Raw genomic sequence first — 21,689 nt, forward strand, 5'->3', positions numbered from 1 at the left:
TCAGCCAATCAGGAGAAAGTACCCATTTTTAAGCTTAATTTTTATAGTGTTCCAGTTCTAATTTTGCCTGCTCATTTCTTAGTGTCATCACTTCCAATTTCACTTGTTTAATCTATATCCTGATTGAGTTCTCTATCCTGATTGGATAAAATTGGAAATGAAACTGAAACTGAAACGAAAATGCATTTTCTGTTTTATGAAGAGCTGGAGAGACATGGAGACTCCTTATATGGACAGGACACTCTATAGTAACGAGCAATATCAGAACATAGACCCATTTTGCAATTATTTGAATAATTGCAAATCACTTACCCTACCTTTAATTAAAAAAAAACAAATTAAATCCAAACATTTTTCAAAATAATTTCCTAAATACATATAAAAAATCAACAGCATTCCATAATATATAAAAAATAAAATAGAGTGAGCTTGTAGATTCATATTTTCACTAGTTTAGGGCCAGGGGAGAGGTTACACATAATCAAATAATGACTAACAGTTAGTGAGTTGTGAAATCTTGTCCAGAACATTACTGAATCAGGCTGAACTTCATGTTAAAGTGACTAGCTTGCTGTGCAGAGGCCACAGCGTACAGTAAAATGTTAGAGTAAGTTCACCAGACTGCAGTGATGAGTCATCCTGTGTCCTGCCACACACACACACACACACACACACACACACACACACACGCGCACACGCACACGCACACGCACACGCACACGCACACGCACACGCACACACACACGGCCATGGGATTAGCACTCAGATGACACTGCAGGGAACATCATTTCATAGTGCATATCAGTTACACTTCCAACGTTGCAAAGCATGCAACTTAGCATGCTAAAGGCAAGGCACAGCACTTCTCAATGTCCTCCTCACTTGAGCTTCCTATGTTCTGGAATATTAACCACTTAAGCCTTTAAGATCGGGAACATTGTCATTTTAGCTTTTTTTTGGCTATTCAAAATGTTTTCTAAATCCTGACAGTTTGCTTAAGAACTTATGTTTCTAAATCAGTGGTGCTTCAAACCTTTTCATGTCAAGGACCACCCAAAATTATATGTATTTGGCCGCAGACCCCCATCTCAAAATGTTTTGTTCTAGGGACCCCCAGAAGCAAAGATTTGAGTTACAAATGTTCGCTTTCAAAAAGTATAATATTAAAAGATTTGCACACATTTTCACGATTTTTCTAAATTAGCAGATCTACAAGCTCGTGGCGCGGCACTCGTTGCCGCGCTATGAGCTTGTATATCTGCTATTTTTGAATAGCCAAAGAAATCTAAAATGACACAGATGCGTTCCCGGATTGAATGGGTTAAAGGTAGGGTAACATAAGTGTTAAAGTACATGTGTAAAGCTCTATATTCTGATATATTGATATAGAGTGTTTGTTCAGTAGCAGGAGTCGTCCTTGTCTTGTTCCGTAACAGGAGTTCTCTGTGTCTCTCCAACTCTTTAGTAAGCAGAAAATGCATTTTCAGGTCGGGATACCAATTTAATCGCTCAGGATGCTGATTAAACAAGTTGTCAAATTGTAAATGATGACAAAAAGAAACGGGGCAGGCAATATCGGAACTGGAACGCCATAAAATGGAAGCTGATTAAATGGGTACTCTTTCCTGAGTGGCTGAAATTGGCAACCCGCCTGCAAATCTGTGTTTATTAAAGAGCTGGAGAGACAGGGAGACCCCTGTTACTGAACCAACACTCTATTCACCTGTTTCCTAGGCTGTGTGTTTTCCACTTCCTGTCGATTTCATTGGATATCATTGGTCATCAGTTTCATTGGATTTCATTGGATCAAATCGACAGGAAGTGGAAAACACACAGCCTAGGAAACAGGTGAACTATCTGGATGTAGAGGTGTAACCTTTTAAAGGAGTAGTTCACCCAAAAAAGTACTTATTTTCTATCAATTACACACCCCATGAAGCCTTGAATTCATGGAGATTTTTTTGTTTTTATCGCATTCTTAAGCCAATAAGTTGATGAGCGGCCATGTCTCAGGTAGGAGACTCAAATGCAGGTCATTTGAGTCTCCTACCGGAGAGACCGCCGGGATGTGATAAAAACTAAAAAAAAATCCATGAATTCAATGCTTCATGGGGTGTGTAATTTTTTTGGGAGTGAACTACTCCTTAAATAAAAGACTTCACTGACCCTACCTTTAAAGGCGTATTTCACTTTAAAATACCTCTGGGGAATAGAACAAATAACGTCCCCTCATGCATTAGAAGGACAATATCACCAGAAGCAGGAACATGTGTTTTCAATGAGAATAACATGGTTGACAGTATACAAGCTCATAGCCGCACTATGATCTTGTATATCTGCTATTTTTGAATCGACAAAGAAATCTAAAAGTGACACAGATGCGTTCCCGGTCTTAATGGGTTAAGTAAACCTTCATGATTGACGTGCAGCATTTGTGTGGATATTTGATGTGACAGTGGCGTGACCTATGTGGCTGCTCTCTGGTCTCGTCCTGTCGCAACAGGGGGTCTATCGCTATGTACTGACCCCCTGACAGGCCTGTCTGCGGCCTACACCTGCTTAAAGGTTGTGCGTGTGCGTGTGCGTGTGCGTGTGTGTGTGTGTGTGTGTGTGCAGTGGTGGGAAAAGTACTCAGATATTTTACTTAAGTAAAAGTATCAATACTGCAATATAGAAATACCCTGTTACTAGTAAATGTCCGGAATAAAAAAATTACTTGAGTAAAAGTACAAAAGTATTGTTTCCAAAATGTGTGTGTGTGTGTGTGTGTGTGTGTGTGTGTGTGTGTGTGTGTGTGTGTGTGTGTGTGTGTGTGTGTGTGTGTGTGTGTGTGTGTGTGTGCACACATGCTTTCTTGTGAATGCTTTGCTTCTGTGAATATGAAAATGCACACTCACTCCCTCATGGAAAAACACATCATGTTTCATCTCACATTCCTTCATGCTGCCAGGAGACCATTTACTAGTTTCCTTACAGAGCTCCACTCACACTGAGGAAGAATAGAGCTGAGGCCATACCAGAAGAGGATTAATAGGGCCTTGCAGTGGCGGCCATTTTGTGGTGCCACCGATTGAAAGCCCATACATTTTTTAGATTTAAAAAAAAGTATTCATATAAATTATTTTAAGCCTGGAACCAAGCCATCCAGGCTCCTGGAGCATCATGACCATAAAACATTTGATTCTGTGAAAAACAATGAATGAATATTTAATTATATACAATATTTTTAATAAATACCCTTTGTTTTGCGGTTTTCAGTTATTATTTTTTTATATAATTGTTTTAGGGAATTTCATTTGAAAATGTTATGAAATAATGATAATAAAAAAAAAACATTTAGGAAAAATAAATTGATATTTACTGGTGACCATAAAAATGTGTCCGCGACCCAAAAATGGGTCCCGAACCAGTGTTTGGGGAAACTGTGGTCTAAATCAGTGGTTCATGCCAGGTACCCCTAAATTGATATACATTTGGCCGCGGACCCCACCTGAAAATGTTTTGTGCCAGGGACCCCCAGAAGCAAAGATTTGAGTTAAAAATGTTCGCTTTAAAAAGGATTTTTCAAAAATAGCCAAAGCTAAGTGGTTAAAATGATTGTGATGCTACGCTAACTAATTTCGCTGGGAACTGGTGGTCCCCGGACCACTGGTTGAGAACCACTGATCTAAATGACATTTGAACCTTTTTGCTGAACACGTTGCAGGTGAGGAAGACCCTGGACGCTACCATGCAGACCCTTCAGGACATGCTGACGGTGGAGGACTTTGACGTGTCCGACGCCTTCCAGCACAGCCAGTCCACCGAGTCGGTCAAGTCGGCCTCCTCAGACTCCTACATGAGCAAGGCCAGCGTCACCAAGAGACGCGCCAACCAGCACGAGACCGAGGGCTTCTACTTCACCGTGAGTTCTCTACATTATCCCAAACTACAAGGGGTTAACCCCATCCCATCAGGGAACGCAATCGGTGTCATTTTAAGATTTATTTGGCTTTTTGAAAAAATTGCAGATCTACAAGCACTCGATTTTTTTTAAATCTTGAAATGTTTTGCAAATCTTTGAATATAAATTATATATATATATATTTAAGCGAACATTTGTAACTCAAATCTATGCTTCTGGGGGGTCCCTGGAACAATACATTTTGAGATCGGGATCCGCGGCCAAATACAATCTAAACATGTTTTCTAAATCCTAACATGTATGTTGCTATATCAGTGGTGCTCCAACTTTTCCATGTCAAGGACCCCCAATATGATGTAAATTTGGCCGCGGACCCCCATCTCAAAATACTTTGTTCCTGGGACCCCCAGAAGTACAGATTGGAGTAAAAAAATATCGCTTTAAAACATATAGTATATATTATATTCAAAGATTTTCACAAATGTTCACGATTTAAAAAAAATAGCAGATATACAAGCTCATAGTGCGGCACCCGGTGCCGCACTATGAGCTTGTATATCTGCTATTTTTTAAACGCCAAAGAAATGACACGGATGCGTCCCTGGTCTTAATGGATCAAAGCAAATCATCCGGGGACCCCTAGATGACCTGATTGTGTGTTCTCTTTGTTGACCGGTGCAGAAATACAAAGAATACCTGAATGGGAGCAATCTCATAGTGAAGCTGCAGGCCAAGCATGACCTCCTGAAGCAGACCTTGGGAGAAGGTGAGACTCGCTGCTATTACGACATGCTCAGTGGCGTAAATACATACTTTTACTCAAGTACATGTACTAAAAGTTACAATTCTGATTGATTGATTGATTGATGTACTTTATTTAGATAGACATGAGAATAACAGTACATGGAAGTACAAATTCACAATGGTCTACTAAACTGGAAGACTCATTAAGCACTGAGCTTGTTTAAGATGAGATCCCCATGCACACAAATCATGATGACATATAAGAGACAGACAGATATACACACTACTATACAGAATGTCATACAATCAGCTTACAGGTTACTGGTATGAAGAGTGAAAAAAATATATATAAAAGAAGAAAATGAAAAAGGGTAGGGGGGGTAGGTTAAGACTTAGACAGGGGCCATTTTCGAATTGCAGCCTCCTGAAGGTGTATCTTTAGGGCAGTTTTGAAGGAATGAGGAATGTTTTTACTTCATACTTCTACTTCACCGATATATTGCCGGGTTTACTCGCTACATTTGTTTGCAAACATTTGTTACTAGTTATATGAGCAAAACAAGTTTTTTCAAAGAAGTACTGCTTAACTCCCACATGGTGTGGAGTGCAGACTTGCTTAAGAAAATAAAGTCTTTGATGGAAAAAATATAAAGGTTTATTTTGAGCACGGCAACAATACGACCAATTCATTACTAGTTACTTTGCAGATTTAGATTATTAATACAAAACATTGCATTACCCAATTAATACCTACAATATTTGGTTCTCGAACTGGGGTCCGGGGACCCCCAGGGGTCCTTGAGGGGGTTCCAGGGGGTCCCCAGTCAAATGATTGATAGTCAGGAACCACATGGCCCCTTATGGGCCTGTAAATCCGAGAGTGTACAAATGGAACCAAATGGACCCGTTAGGGTCCATTTGGTTCAACATTGATTTTGACAGTGTATATTGGGGTCCCAGAGATACAGATGCCATCAAATGGGGGTCCGTAGCCTATAATGCATATCAAATTGGATTCCTTGAAATTAAAATGGTTCGGGGATGAATCACTGTTATTATAGCCTTTTTAAAAAATCTCTTTTGGGGGTCCCTGGCATATCTTTTCAAATGGGGGTCCGTGGGTTGATAATATGTATCAATGTGGGGGTCCTCGGCACGGAAAAGTTTGAGAACCACTGCCCAAGACAAAACGACCAACCTAGGGGTGACAGGACTTTTCTCAGTTTGCGTTGCGCACCTTAAAATAGCCGATGTTGATCTGCTAGGTTTGGTTATTTTCAGCTTTTTTCAATGTCATCCTACATTGTTTATGTAGTAAGAAGAATAGCAATACAAATGCATGCGGGTGCATGTGCGCGTGTGTGCGTGTGTGTGTGTGTGTGTGTGTGTGTGTGTGTGTGTGTGTGTGTGTGTGTGTGTGTGTGTGTGTGTGTGTGTGTGTGTGTGTGTGTGTGTGTGTGTGTGTGTGTGTGTGCAGTCGTGTAAAGTAACTAAGTACATTTACTCAAGTACTGTACTGTACTGTACTTTTTACTTTACTGGAGTATTTCCAATTTCTACTTTGCAGATATAAATTATTATATTATAAAAAATACCACTTCAGCCCTATTTTATACACAGGGCTGTTTGAAAATAGCAGATCTATCAGCTATTTTCAAACATTTCAGTGCTTTTACTTTGGTACTTTAAGTACAGCTTGATGCCAACACTTTTGCACTTCTACTCAAGTAACATATTGAACACAGGCCTTTTACTCGTAACAGAGTATTTTTATATTGTGGTATTGCTACTTTTACTTCAGTAAATTATCTGAGTACTTCTTCCACCACTGTGTGTGTGTGTGTGTGTGTGTGTGTGTGTGTGTGTGCGTGCGTGCGTGCGTATGCATGCGCGTGTGTGTGTGTGTGTCTGCTGATGGGATGTGAAGTATGCGACGAATCTATGGCCGTGCTCTGTACAGACCCCCCCCCCCCCCACCATCCCGTTTCCCCTGGAGACGCCTTTTTAATTCCACAGTGGACTATACGGACCCTCCATCCCCCTGTTTGTGTGTGTGTGTGTGTGTGTGTGTGTGTGTGTGTGTGTGTGTGTGTGTGTGTGTGTGTGTGTGTGTGTGTGTGTGTGTGTGTGTGTGTGTGTGTGTGTCTGTCCTCTTCTGGGGGCTCTTGTGCGGTCGGTTACCAGGGTGACTGGTGTGAATGCCCCCGCTGCCTGGCAGTGAGTCAGAGGGGTCTGTGGCACTCGCACCATTCAGGGCCGTCTGAATAGAATGCCCGCTTTTCTTTTTTTTTCAATATAACACCCCTTTCAGCTTCTCCATCTGCCAACCGGGCGACGCCCAGCCCTCTGCCCGCGCTGCTGCTCAGCTGTACCACCCGACTGTTGGCAGTGGTGGATGAAGTACTAGGATTTTAAAGGGATAGTTCACCCCAAAAAAATCCATGGGGTAAACTAAAAAGTCATTTTGGGGGTGAACTGTCCTTTTAAAGCAGGGGTCTTCATCGTGTTTCAGCCCAAGGACCCCCTTGCTGAAACAGAGATGAAGCAGGGACCCCCACTATACATACTATATAAAATATATATATAAATATATATATATATATATATCTTCTTTTTTTTTCATAGATTTCATAGACCAACACCAAACCTCTTTGCTGAGCTTGTAGATCGGCTATTTTCGGCTCAAGTTCTCTTCAGAATAGGGATAATAGGGTTCAAGTGGTTAATGTAAAAAAGAAAAATCCAATCATGCAAAGAATTGGCGGCCCCCCTGTAGTAACTCTGAGGACCCCCTAGGGGTCCCGCACCCCCTGTTGAAGACCCCTGACTTCCCCAATCAATCACCCCATGAAGCCTTGATTTCCTGAGCCAATAATACAATATTAGTTTACGCTGAGACCAATGCAAAACCATATGAAAGAATAATTTAAACTCCAAAACAACTCTCACAGTGTAATCACTGAGAGGCCTACTGATGAGGTTCAAAGAGAATGTTTTAAATATATTAACAAAAAATGTTGTCAAATATTGGATTATTGGTTCATGAATGGGACAAAAACAAACACAAAATCTCCATGTATTCAAGACTTCATGGGGTGAGTAATTGATAGATCTTTTTGGGGGGGAAATATTCTTTTCACCACCTAAACCCTATACTTGGTTGACTGTAGTCCGGTGACAGATTTGTCATATTTGAATGGCATAATTATAAAATAGGGCTTACGAGGTTACTGTACGTTTTGGATCAATAATCCTAATCTGTAACTAGTCAAATATTTTTAGTGGAGTAAAAAATACAATATGAAAATCAAATTCTACAAAGTAGTTGCAGTAGTAACTAAACTTTTCAAATCATTGTAGTGGAGTAAAAGTACAATATTTGTCTCTGAGATGTAGTGGAGTAGAAGTAAATGTACTGAACATTTGAAATACTCCAGTAAAGTAAGGATACTTCAAAATTGTACTTAAGTACAGTTCTTGAGTAAATGTACTTAGTTACTTTACGCCACTGCTCAAGTGCAGTACTTGAGTACATACTCACATATACTAATTTCTTCTCTTTTTCTCCTGTCTTTCTTTTAGGTGAAAGGGCTGAATATGGAACAACGAGGTAAGATGTTCAGTGGGAGGAAAGAGGGGTTTAATAAAAGGGGTGCGTTACATCCGCCCTGTGTCCTGGAAGTGGCAGAAAATGACATCACACATGTGAATTAGGGTTGGGATCCGGAACCGGAAGGAACCGGATCCGACATTGAGGAACCGGAACCGGTTCCATCACATTTTTGGAACCGTTTTCCGTAACCGGTGTTATCACACTGTCAGCCTTCAAAATTTATATTGAAGGCCAAAATTATGTATGGAATCGGACCGTTAACTCTATAAACGCCATTGACTCGAAAACGCGTCAATAACTACTTAATCCACCCACGCCATTGACGCGTTTGACGCGTTGGATTTGCGTTCATTGTTTAATCTCTGATCGCGCTATGCTGCTTAAAATTCAATGTTATTCTCGAGTTCCACTTACTTCACCCATATCTGCATCCGGTTTCATGTCCTGGGTTCCGTTTCCGGTTTTTGATTATTTTCCCCCGGTCATTTCGTCCAAAATAGGTAAACAAACGTTTTTTCACACGGTATGACGGACAAACGGACAGCTTCTCTTCTATAATCTATGGTCTGGGTGACGATCAGTCATCGCCGTCGTGTATCACAACGTAATTTTGACGATCAAAACAATCTGGGAGGACGTCACATCCGTTTTCATGGTTTTCCCTGTCTAATCGCTCAAGAAGGTAAACAGTGACACCAGGAGCTGATCAAGCTATCATGTGCTGCTCTCTGGTGGCGGATTTGTGCGGCGTCTTTAAAAAACAGTCTGATCAATTATTTTCATGAAAAATTTCAAAATATAAAAATAAAAAAAACACAAAAATTGCTGGCAATGGGGGAGTACTTTATGAAAATACTCTGGCAGTCAAAGAGTTAAGAGGGAATCTTTAAGGAACTGGAATCATTCAAATCCCAACCCCAAACTAATGTGAATGTGAATGACATGTTTCGAAACATTTCTTTTTAACATTTTGGAAATGTATTTATTATGAGCTTGTAGATCTGCTATTTTTTTTAAAATCACGAACATTTGTGCAAATCTTTCAATATGATATATATTTTTAAGCGAACATGTGTAACTCAAATCTTTGCTTCTGAGGATTCTATAAATGTTTTCTAAATCCTAAAAGTTTTTTGAAAAAACTTATGTTGCTATCAGTGGTTCTCAAACTTTCTCGAACTTTCTCATGTCACGGACCCCCATCTCAAAATATATTGTTCCAGGGACCCCAGAAGCAAAGATTTGAGTTAAAAATGTTCGCTTTAAAAATATATATATTCAAAGATTTGCACACATTTTCACGATTATTCAAAAATCGCAGATCTACAAGCTCATAGTGTGGCACTCTGTGCCGCACTATGAGATTGTATATCTGCTATTTTTCAATAGCCAAAGTATAAAATAATGTTTAAAGTGGTTACACAGATGCATTCCCGGTTTTAATGGGTTAAGCAAAGTGTTACCACTTTTTTTTTTATCAGCTTTATTCTTTGCATCATTACTGCCCTTGGACTTTGTACTTGTAGGGCAGACCACTGCACCGGAATTGGTTCAGGCATTAGAACTTAACGTAATTTATGCTTCATCATCGAACGGCATGACCAATCGCGTCGTACCACGAAGCATAAATTAGCCATTAGTGTGCAGTAATTGTCTTTCGTCTTTTGACAAATTGCTTTGTAGTTATTACCATTTTATCCTTCCAGATCTACGGTACAATCCATCACGCTCAGTTGCTGTAATTAAGTTTTTATTAACTGATGTATTTTTTATAAGTCCCAGAGTCATCCGAGAGCATTGCAGACTCTCTGGAATGTTCCAGCCATGGCTCTAGGTTTTCAAAGTGGGGTCTGCGGACCTCCGTGGGGGTCTTTAATGGGGTTCCAAGGGGTCTCCAGGAACAGTTGTTTAAACCAGTGATTCTCAACCTGTGGGATGGGGCCCACTGGTGGGCCGTGAGGGTATTGCAAGTGGGCCCCCAAATCATTGGAAAAACATGTCAGATTTTAAAGGATAATTTAACGGTGATATTTGAAAAAGAAAAAAAAAGGTACTTTGTTGTCATAGTGATGCCAATAAACATGACATTAAAGTATGCTACGTCGGGCGTCGATCCATTGATCCAAGCCAGTATACAATTGATTGATTGATCATTCAAATAAACTCTGAAAATGCACGCGGCCCACCCATCTGACCACTCAACACATCAGCTCTGATCCAGAAAATGTTGAGAACCACTTCTCTAAACACTTAAAGGTAGAGGTGTGGGTTGTGTATTTACCTTGCCATGATGTAACTTACAATGATGTAAATAATTGCTCCATTGATTAGAAATTGATTATTCTAAATATGCTCCTCATTGACTTACATTGTAAGTCAATGATCATCACTCTTTTAGCCCATAAACAAACAAAGCTGATTCAGACAATATAGAGCATCACCAAACCCAGTGCTGTTTATTTAGCTATTTTCATTAGGAAGAAAACCCTGACTGGATCCGCGGATCCGGATCTTCAAATAGTAAAATCAACAGGAAGTTAATATTTGTATTTAAAAAATAAACGGTACTGGGTTTGGTGATGTTCTATATTGTCTGAATCAGCTTTGTTTGTGTTCGTTTGCATGCTAAAAGAGTGACTTTGAGCGCTGTTTCACCGTACAATGTAAGTCAATGAGGAGCATATTTTGAATCATCAATTTCTAATCAATGGAGCAATTATTTTTGATTAACCTTTGGAGTTACGTCATGGCAAGATAACTACACAACCCAAACCTCTACCAAAGTGGTCTTGCCCTTTAAGCCCTATTTCATCTGAATATAGCCGAATGTTGACAAAATCTTGTCCCTGACACAGCATATTTTCAAATGGGGGTCCGCAAGCCATACAGTTCTTTTTACATGAACATGTTTTTGATTTTGAGACATAAATCTCACTGTATTATATTTAAAAAAAAAGTGAATTTGAATTCAGTTCTGGCATTCGTTTCGGCCAGTCATTCTCTTGTGATGACCATTGTGTGAACCGTGCCCCCCCCCCACCCCCCACACCAATCTCGCCAGCAGGCCCCCCACCCTGCCCCCTAAACCCCAGAGAATGAGGAAGGCTAGACCTCGCTCCGTCTTTAAGCGTAAGCTGTTTAACGGCAATATGGAGACCTTCATCCAGGTATTCCCAGTGGGGGGGTCTGTCTGTGTGTGTGTGTGTCTCTGTATATGATGAGCTCCGCTGTGTCTCGCTATAGCGCTCCCTGGGGGTTGTTCTCTGGCTTTTGACCTCTCTCTCTCTCTCTCTCTCTTACCCAAAATGTCGTCTCACTCGTGCACTGACTTTCTCCTTCCTTTATTGCCTTGTTTGAGCAGTAAGACACCTTGGCGTTTTTAGGCGCTCGTTTTTTCTCTCTTTTTTCCCCCCCTGCGAAGGTACCGAATCCAACAAGGAGATGGTTTGTTTTCGAGCGCCAGCGCAGCCGGCGGCACCCTGGGGTTTGAACATTTAGCCCATTGAGACCGGGAACGCATCTCTGTCATTTTAGATTGCTTTGGCTATTCAAAAATAGCAGATCTACAAGCTCATAGCGCAGGCACCGAGTGCCACGCTATGAGCTTGCATATCTCCTATTTTTGAAAAATGGTGAACATTTGTGCAAATCTTTGAATACATATATTTTAACATTTGTGAAATAATATAAAAATATATATTCAAAGATTTGCACAACATTTCCCTTTTCTTTTTTTTTATTGCAGATCTACGAGCTCATAGTGCGGCACTCGGTGCCGCGCTATGAGCTTGTATATCTGCTATTTTTGAATAGCCAAATAAATATAAAAAATTACATATGTGTTTTTGGATTGAATGGGTCAACCCATTTAGACTTGAGGCCGATTCTAAAAACGCTTTCTAAATCCTGACCTGAAGTTTTCTGAAAAACTTTATTAAGAAATTACAACAAATGTATGTTGCTAGATACTGTACATAGCAACAACAGCCCCAAAAGGGGTTCCTGTCCTGAAAGGTATAGTTACAAATAGGGGTTCCCACCCCAAAATGGGTAAAAGGAGCATTTCTTTTTCGACCTTATCGTTATAAGATGGCACCATTGCTGTCTAGCCACTCTGTGTCTCAGAGGACAGTTCAGAAACCTGTACATGCACCAGTGACATCAACGGTGGGCATGGTTTGGTCTTTTCAAACAAGATTTCAAACACATTTTTATTTCAAGCATGCTAACTTTCCCGGGACGAGAAAGACTGTAGTTTCTATTAGCTTGGAGCGATGTCATTGGTCGGCAGGTTTCTGAACTGTCCACACAGCCCGCCAACGAGACGCAGACTTGCAGTATAAATGAGCATTAGTGAGGACACATGTGTTGAAAATGGGTGGAGTGCTCCTTTAACGTTCTCACCCCCTCCACAGTCTCTAAACGTGGCCCACCAACCATGAACGGCTCCAGAGATCGATACTGCAGCCGTTGCCGTTTCTCTTTGAAATTCCTCCTTCAGGTCAAGCAATAACAATTCCTTTGGGTCACAATGGCAGACGAATAGAATAGCCTCCCACCCCCCCCCCCCCAGCCTCTTCCCTAGCATAGACTCAGTTGCCTTGTCTAGTCTCACGTAGGCATGCGATCGGAGCTCTCCGCCTATACCTGTGGAAATCTAAGTGCAATAGCAGATTGCAAAAAAATATGAGCAAAAATAGCAGATCTACAAGCTCCGCGCTATGAGCATTGTAGATCTGCTATTTCTTTTTTTTATCGTGGGAAATCCGTGCAAATCTTTGAATATTTGTTTTAAAGTGAACATCTGTGATCTGTGCTTCTGGGGGTCCCAGGAACAACATATTTTGAGATACAAAATACATGTCATTTGGGGTCCTTGACATGGAAAAGTTGGAGCACCACTGATATAGCAACATACTGTTAGGATTTAGAAAACATTTTTAGATAATGTATTTGGCCGCGGACCCCTACCACCCATCTCAAAATATGTCGTTCCAGAAGCAAAGATTTGAGTTACAAATGTTCGCTCGTTGAGCTTGTATATCTTCTATTTTTTAATAGTCAAAGAAATCTTAAAATGACACAGATGCGTTCCCGGATTGAAAGGCTTAAGGGCTACAACAGCGCTGAAAACCTCCACTAACATACGCCTACTGCTTTGGAAACCAATCCGGATACCGTCAGGTTTTTGCAGTGGTGGCTCTGATCATCTGGCTACTACATGACGCTATGTCCAGCCATAACCTCGTGTCACCAGAATTCAATCTTAACAAATATCAGTATCAGTCTGGGCGCCGCGTTGTTATTACTCCAACTCATGAATGCTGAATCGAGTGGACTAGTCACCTGACCAGTCGTCACCTGACTAGTCGCTATGAGCGACAATATAACACGGACATACCAAAACGGATGTACACCGAGATGTATTTGAAGAAACTTGCAGGATTCATAAGGTTTATGGGTATGGCCCTACCACTACGCCACTACGCCCCTGGTTTCTGGGGGGAATACTTTTTCGGGGCACATGCTATATCTGTATCCGCTGATTCTCACTAGACCGGATCAGACGACTTCAAAAGGAGTCGGATCGCAGTCTAGTCCGGCCATGTCATTAATCTCACATCTCACCAGACACCAGTGCTCTCGGTTCTGCTCCCAAGGCAGGAGTCCCCTTTTTTCTCTCCCTCAAAAGGTCTGTCTCTGTCTCTGTCACTAACCTGTTCTGGTTCTTCTCTGTCCTGTCCTGTCCTGTCCTGTCTGTGTGCCTCGCTGCTCTCTGCCCCAGGGGAAGACGGAATATCCGTGCCAGAAGTCAGGTACTCGGCCATTTAGAGAGGGAGAGGGTGGGTGGGGTCATGATGATGCATTTTTTATTACACACTAACCCAACATTTCACCCACCGCCCTTTGTGCTCCTTGGTGTTTCTGTTGTGTGATGGTGAGGCTCTATGCACAGCAGCCATATTGGAAATAATCTGGGCCTCTTCTTACTTCCTTCACACCAATGATACTAATAAGGCTCTGTTCCATTCTGGTCAAACAGAGTCAGGGTGCTGATATTGTGCAAGTTGGCTCACTGGAAACACTCTGCTCATGAAGTGCTCAACACTCTCAAAGTGGGGTCCAGGCAGGGACCCTTATGGTTCTTTGAGGGTTACGGATGTGTAACCCTGAGAGTGTACAAATGGAACCAAATGGAGGGTCCATTTGTACACTCTCTGAGTTATGGGGGTCCTTGAAATTAAAAAGTTTGATAACCCCTGTGCTACACGAAATGGAACAGAGCCTTCATTAGAATCATTGGTAACACCTGTGTAGGAAGTAAGGAATAGGCCCAATTTCTTTCCAATATGGCTGCTGTGTATGGCCTATTGTACTGGTTTGCTTTCTTGCTCAAATATCACTTCATTCTGTGAATGATTAACAAGACTCTCCTCACCACCCCATTAGGTCTGTTTGCCATGTTGACGGCCTTGCACTAAAGTTTTCCGTTCACTCTTTGCTAGCATGACCGTTTGTTATTTACTGTATGAGTTCTGTCGTTGTGAATGCAGGGTTCAATTTGTTAAAAAAGACACAGAGGGGGGATATTGTCTTAACCATTTAAGCCCTATGCTGTATACTTCTACGTATGACAATAATAGCTAAAATAGCCAATCTGCAAGCTCACAATGTATCACGATGTGACACGGTGTGGGCTTGTAGAGCGGCCATTGTTGCTATTACACAATAGCAACAATGCTAGCAAGCTATTACGGGGGGGGGGGGGGTATCAAAATCAGAAGCATGTATTCCTGCCCATCCCCCCAGCAAATAGAACCCTGTGTGAATGCATTATGACAGTGATTCCCAACCTGCAGGAAGAGGCCCACTTGTGGGCCGTGAAGATATCGCAAGTGGGCCCACAAATAATTGGCAAAACACTAAGATTTTCATGATGATATAACGTTAATATAAAAATAATGTAGGTAAAACAAATTGTATGTTTTCTTTAAAACTGTGAAAAAGTAGTTTCGTGATATAGATGTATAGGAACTTAAAGGGATAGTTCACCCCCAAATTTTCTTTTCTTTCTATCGATTCAAATTATTGGCTTAGGAATGCGAAGTCTCCATGGGGGCAATCTGGGAACCCATCGCCAAATGAAAAGGAAAAACAGCGCCCTCTGCTGTTTTTTACTATCTCAGTTGACGTAGCACCCGTGCGCAAGGAAACCGGGGTTTTAGTCTTCCTTCAGCGCATCACTTCCGGTGGTGCGACTATGTTTTCATTCCCACTAACAATATTTTTACACGGAACACTAACACCACTTCTCCCAGAGAACATGGATCGTTTTGGTTATAAGCCCACTTGTTTCTATGATGAAAGAGCAAGTTAAAATGTGAATATCTTTCCGTGTTTTTTTCTGCTTCAAGGACGCTATTGTTAAATGAGTTTCGGTTTGTTTTCGAGTGGGGAAGGATCGGCGGACACGTAAATCCCGCCCACTACATTTGATTGGGTAAAGCGCGGCCTGCTTCCTGATCTGAAGGCACGCCCACTTGTAGGCCAGTGCGTACGTGATATGACGAACCCCCCCGACAGATTAAAACGCAGAGCAGAATCTGTTCTTGAGAGATTACCATGGGGGTGACTAATCGAATGATTTTTTTTTTCTTTTTGGTAAACTATCCCTTTAAAGTATACTTTGATCCAAGCCGGAACACAATCGATTGATCGTTTAAAATAAACACGCTCTGGAAATGCACGTGGCCCACCCATCTGACCACTTATGTTAAGTTGGTCGGCTGGGCGGGCCCAGATTTTCAAGTGGGCCCTGATCCAGAAAAGGTTGGGAATAACCGCTGTACTGTGGTGTGTTTGTTGATCATGTTTTTTGTGAGTGATCTCACTGGCCTGTGTGTGACAGGACTCGGGACAGGCCATACCGGCGGTGGTTGAGAGCTGCATTCGATACATCAATCTCTATGGTAGGTTCCTGATTGATTGATTGATTGATTGATTGATTCGTTGATTGATGTTTTTATCGACAAAATGTGCATATTTCCATTGTGGTTCCTTTGAGTGTACATACCGTATGTGAGTAAAATGAGATACAGTATAATCAATAATAAATTACATTCATACAATTTAACATACTTAGACGACTAAAATAGCAAATAACAACATGGGTACCGTACAGAGAGGCATGTAATAATGTATGTATTCAATTACCTGCATAAACCTCTTCAGCCCTATTTCAGATTTTCAACATCATTCAAAAATAGCAGAAGTAACCGATCTACGCTCACAACACAACATTTTGACGTCAGATAAAATAGACGATCTACAAGCTCGTACAAGAGTGAAACTCTTGTAGGACGAGAACAGTCGTCTGTGGGGGAAAAAAAGTGAAACGTTTCAATATGGAGATAGAAGGTTTCAGCCCGACATCGATGATTTTTGTGTACAGTATTTGTGACTGTTCACACACTTATAGGCTACTAAATATTGTTGCTGTCTGACAGAAACCTCATATCTTCATATTTCAACTTTTTAAGTTTTCTTTAAATTAAATGTATGCCCTACTTAATCATACACAAGTGTCAGACAAAATTGTAGATCGGCTATTTTAAAATGTTTTGTTTAAATAATAATAAAAAAGCAACGTTTTTTGACATACAAGGTTTCCACCCGACACCGACAATTTGATATTCATCATGTATATGTACAGTATAATAGATATACTGTACAATATATGGTCCATGTTATGCTAATGTGTATGTCTCTCCTTACAGGTCTGCAACAGCAGGGTATATTCCGAGTTCCGGGCTCCCAGGTCGAAGTCAACGATATTAAAAATTCATTTGAAAGAGGTTGGTCCCGGTGCACAGGGTCATCTCCTCCCTGATTGCTTTTAAATTGCGTTTCGTCTGCCTCCAAAGCCACACACACTCTCCCCCAGGTCTCCTAAGTGCATGTCAAGAGAACGTTGCTCACATGTGGTGCGGTGGTATAGCAGTAGACGCGGGGGCTATTTTAGCCGTACGATGCTAGAGTTGTTTTCCGACGCCAATATCAGTATCGGTAATGCCTCTGATAGTACTGCCTAAAATGCGGGATCGACTGTCGGCAAGTACGCAAAGTCTAGGCACCGATCCGATATCATGACATTTATCACGTGATGATAGCTTATTACCACACTGAGCTAAAGAAAGAGGCTGCAGAAACAAAGGGGAGAAACATTAGCCTGGGACCAGACGAATCTGCGAGTGCAAAAGAAGATTGCACTCTGCGATTTGGGTCTGGCACCGCTCCATAGAGAATCCATTTCCTGCTCCAGAAGACGTGGGTAACCAATCAGGGCCCAGTATTCGAATATGGGAGACTGTAATTGGTAGTTGGTTGTAGGTCTAACCAATTGCGTCGAGGGCCATTGTTTTGATCCCGCCCCATGGGGAAAAAAAAATCCTCATGGAAGCACCAGACTCATATCCACGCAGTGATATAGTCTGGCTACGCCAGGCTAGAGAAACATAGAAAATATAATAACACAATCCCACTGTTGGACTATAATCTTAACCACTTAAGCCCTATATATTTTCTTGTATGACAAACAGTGAACATTGCTTATCTGCAAGCTCACAACGAGCTATTTTCACTATTTTGGAACATTAAAAAAAAATTGCACCTATTGCCAAATATACGGATGTGAGGTTTAAAGTAGTGAAAATGTTGGTTAGACAAACAGATTGTGCTCTCAGTGTAAGATTGTAAATCTGTTAAATTGATTATCCGTCCATTTAGCGTACATTTTGAAAACCTGACAGAAATAATATAAAGGCCCAGTAGTGGTACACGACATGACATGCGCCGAAGGTGTTTGTGCAAAATGGCTGCCAACGGGGGCCTTAATTGTGTGCGTGTGCGTGCGTGCGTGCGTGCGTGCGCGTGTGTCGTCACACGACAAATGGTTGTTTTCTGGTTGAAAAAAGAGAGGTTTAGAATTAGGAAAAAGTTCAGGTTAGGATTAGACATTTAGAAGTTAGGTTTGGGGATCAGAGATAGAGTTATACCTGATTCACACTTATTTTCACGCTGGTGTCGTGCACCGAGTCGTGGGCTTGTAGATCTGCTGTTTTTTGGCTTTAGGCGTCCGTTTAAAATGGCAATGAAAAAACAAAACATAAAATCACTTGTCTTAAAATGTTGATGTCCTCACAAGTATAGTAATACAAACTGTGTGTGTGTGTGTGTGTGTGTGTGTGTGTGTGTGTGTGTGTGTGTGTGTGTGTGTGTGTGTGTGTGTGTGTGTGTGTGTGTGTGTGTGTGTGTGTGTGTGTGTGTGTGTGTGTGTGTGTGTTGTGTGTGTGTGTGTGTGCGTGCGTGTGTGTGTGTGTGTGCCTATAGGAGAGGACCCCGCTGGTGGATGATCAGAGTGATCATGACATCAACTCCGTGGCCGGGGTCCTCAAGCTCTACTTCAGGGGTCTGGAGAACCCAATGTTCCCTAAGGAGTGTTTCCTTGACCTCATCTCCACCACCAGTGAGTCATGATGCAGGCAGGCTTCTGGGATCTCGCACACCATGCACTGACACTGCCTTACATAGCTATTAGGCCTGACCTCGACTAAGTCGACTAGTCGACTGGTTAGTCGCGGGGGGTCCGAGTCGACTGCGTGTCTCTTAGTCGACTCTAGTCGAAAAAAAAAAAAGAAGAAAAAAAGATATATATATATATATATATTTTTTTTAATGGCCAAAAATGTTTAAATAGTTTTTTGGCCAAGTCTACACCTGCAACCACACGTAACTTCCACTTTTTTCTTCTTATTCCTCGTCTTTGTATTGGTATTGTTTGTGTTGGAGCGCCTCAGTGCGGCTGCAGAGTTCATGTGCAACCTCTTCCAGAGAGAGATAGAGACACTAGAAACTCTGCTGGAGACACAAAACAAACTGTGTAGACTTGGCCCTTTGAAATAAAATGCATTTTGGCCCCAAAAAAAAAGAAGGAAAAAAAACAAACGTTTTATTTTTATTTTTATTATTAGTCGACTGCCAGTCGACTATTGGCAATTAGTCGCCAATTAGATTCGACTAAACAAATCCTTAGTCGGGGACAGGCCTAACATCAGGCTATACATCATATCACTCTCACACACACACACACACACAGGTTATGCTAAAAGGGATAAGAAAAAAAGCTGCAGGAGGCTTGTTTCCATTGTTCTCAATTCATCAGTATAATTTTACCAGGAGTGGGGTTTGAACCCACAAGGACTATTGTCCATTGGATCTTAAGTCTAACGCCGTCCGTCTGTCCGTCCGTCCGTTCCGTCCTTCTTTCTTTCTTTCTTTCTTTCTTTCTTCTTTCTTTCTTTCTTTCTTTCTTTCTTTCTTTCTTTCTTTCTTCTTCTTTCTTTCTTTCTTTCTTTCTTCTTTCTTTCTTTCTTTCTTTCTTTCTTTCTTTCTTTTCTTTCTTTCTTTCTTTCTTCTTTCTTTCTTTCTTTCTTTCTTTCTTTCTTTCTTTCTTTCTTTCTTTCTTTCTTTCTTTCTTTCTTTCTTTCTTTCTTTCTTTCTTTCTTTCTTTCTTTCTTTCTTTCTTTCTTTCTTTCTTTCTTTCTTTCTTTCTTTCTTTCTTTCTTTCCTTTTCTTTCTTTCTTTCTTTCTTTCTTTCTTTCTTTCTTTCTTTCTTTCTTTCTTTCTTTCTTTCTTTCTTTCTTTCTTTCTTTCTTTCTTTCTTTCTTTCTTTCTTTCTTTCTTTCTTTCTTTCTTTCTTTCTTTCTTTCTTTCTTTCTTTCTTTCTTTCTTTCTTCTTCCTTCCTTCCTTCCTTCCTTCCTTCCTTCCTTCCTTCCTTCCTTCCTTCCTTCCTTCCTTCCTTCCTTCCTTCCTTCCTTCCTCCTTCCTTCCTTCCTTCTTCCCTTCCTTCCTTCCTTCCTTCCTTCGATGTGAAAATTAAGCTGATTCTGATATCCTCTTTCTTTCTGTCTTTCTCTCAGAGCTGGAGTCAGGAGCAGAGAGAGCTCATCACATTCAGCAGACCGTGGTGTCTCTACAGAGACCTGTGATCATTGTCATGCGATACCTGTTTGCATTCCTCAATCAGTAAGTCCCACCACACCTAATCATGTGTGTAGGATGGACACAATCATGGCATTTAGTCTACCATTAACTGTCTTACAAATAATTGCGATGAATGATTTAATGATTACATTTATTGTCTTTGGCACTGAATGTTGGAACATTACGTTGTTGCTGTCCAAAACGGTTACTTTTCAAAAATAGCAGCGCGATGCATTTTGAGCTTGTAGATCTGCTATTTTTGCAACTTTTGTGTGACACTGTGGTATGATCAAGTAGGGCATTAATCCCCCCCCCCCCCCAAAAAAACATGCCAATCTACAAGCTCACAACGTGTCACGAGGTGACACGTCGTGAGCTTGTAGATCAGCTCTTTCCGCTATTTTACAACAGATGAATTCATACAGACGAATGGAAACGATTCTGACGATGATGCGTAATAATGGCGATCATCTAAAATAATTGGGATGAGGCCATTATGTAATAATTGTGACGCCTGTGTGTGCAACTCAGGTGTGTCAGCTGATCTCAGTGTGTCTGCTAGTACAGTGGTTTTCTAGTCAGTCATTGAGGTGGTTCCAGGGGGTCCCCATCAAAATGAGCTAATATCGTGTCAAAATCTGTTTAACCACTTTAAACCCATATACTTCGGCTATTTCATGAATAGCAGAACCACAAAAATCTTGGAAAAATGTTAAAATGTTTTAATATTGTTGAAACATTTTAACAATACAAAACTTGTATGGGAGTCCCTGGCACAAAATATTGTCAGATGGGGCTCCGCGGCAAATCTACAAAAAATGTCACCCCCCCCCCCAAAAAAAAAAACCAAAACATAATATTGGTTAACATGGAATTTGAAGTTACAATGGGTTTGCATAGGAAGTAAAATGCATATCAAATATCTAAATATTGAATCAAGCAACTTAAAAATGGTCTCGGGTGCTCTGTTATGCGAGTAAAAATGACCCCAAACATGTTTGAAAGTGAAACATCCCTTTAACTTGGGGGTCCTTGACGTGGAAAAAGTTTGAGAACCCCTGTTCTAGTGTGGCGTGTCCGTGTTAGTCCGTGAGCCAGGGGGGTTGGTCAGTACCATCTGAGGGGAATAATGCTCATAGTGATTTTTGTGAAGGTATGCATGTCTAGAGTTAGAAAATATGTGATAGCCTTGCACCAATGGTAGCTTTATGGGTGCTATCATGCATTTTATTTTATAACACTAGGCGAAAATGACATGGGTCAATCTATGAAAACATACTATTAACCCCCCCAAAAAAATATACAAAAGGTTTTTCAATTGGTTCTGGTACGTCTAGGCATGCTTAAGAACATACAAAAAAATCGAAGAAATTATATTTCTCGTA

The 21,689-nt window shown here is 41.0% G+C and overlaps 1 protein-coding gene across 6 annotated transcripts in view; it reads left to right on the forward strand.

The window, feature by feature from the left end:
• Positions 1-21,689, forward strand: part of LOC308082646 (SLIT-ROBO Rho GTPase-activating protein 3-like) — a 112,332-nt gene that overhangs the window by 69,679 nt on the left and 20,964 nt on the right. For 2 of the 6 annotated variants that reach the window (XM_080424527.1, XM_080424530.1), the window contains 8 exons: positions 3,707-3,904; positions 4,586-4,670; positions 8,231-8,258; positions 11,323-11,428; positions 16,171-16,231; positions 17,039-17,120; positions 18,656-18,786; positions 20,241-20,346. In XM_080424527.1, the coding sequence (XP_080280653.1) occupies positions 3,707-3,904; positions 4,586-4,670; positions 8,231-8,258; positions 11,323-11,428; positions 16,171-16,231; positions 17,039-17,120; positions 18,656-18,786; positions 20,241-20,346 (797 nt within the window). Of the gene's footprint in view, positions 1-3,706; positions 3,905-4,585; positions 4,671-8,230; positions 8,259-11,322; positions 11,429-14,046; positions 14,078-16,170; positions 16,232-17,038; positions 17,121-18,655; positions 18,787-20,240; positions 20,347-21,689 lie in introns of all 6 variants that reach the window. The other 4 variants (XM_080424528.1, XM_080424531.1, XM_080424529.1 and 1 more) reach the window with 2 other exon arrangements.

The sequence above is a fragment of the Gymnoscopelus braueri genome (genome assembly GCF_963280865.1).
Source record: "Gymnoscopelus braueri genome assembly, chromosome: 3".
In the NCBI taxonomy this organism is placed as follows: Eukaryota; Metazoa; Chordata; class Actinopteri; order Myctophiformes; family Myctophidae; genus Gymnoscopelus; species Gymnoscopelus braueri.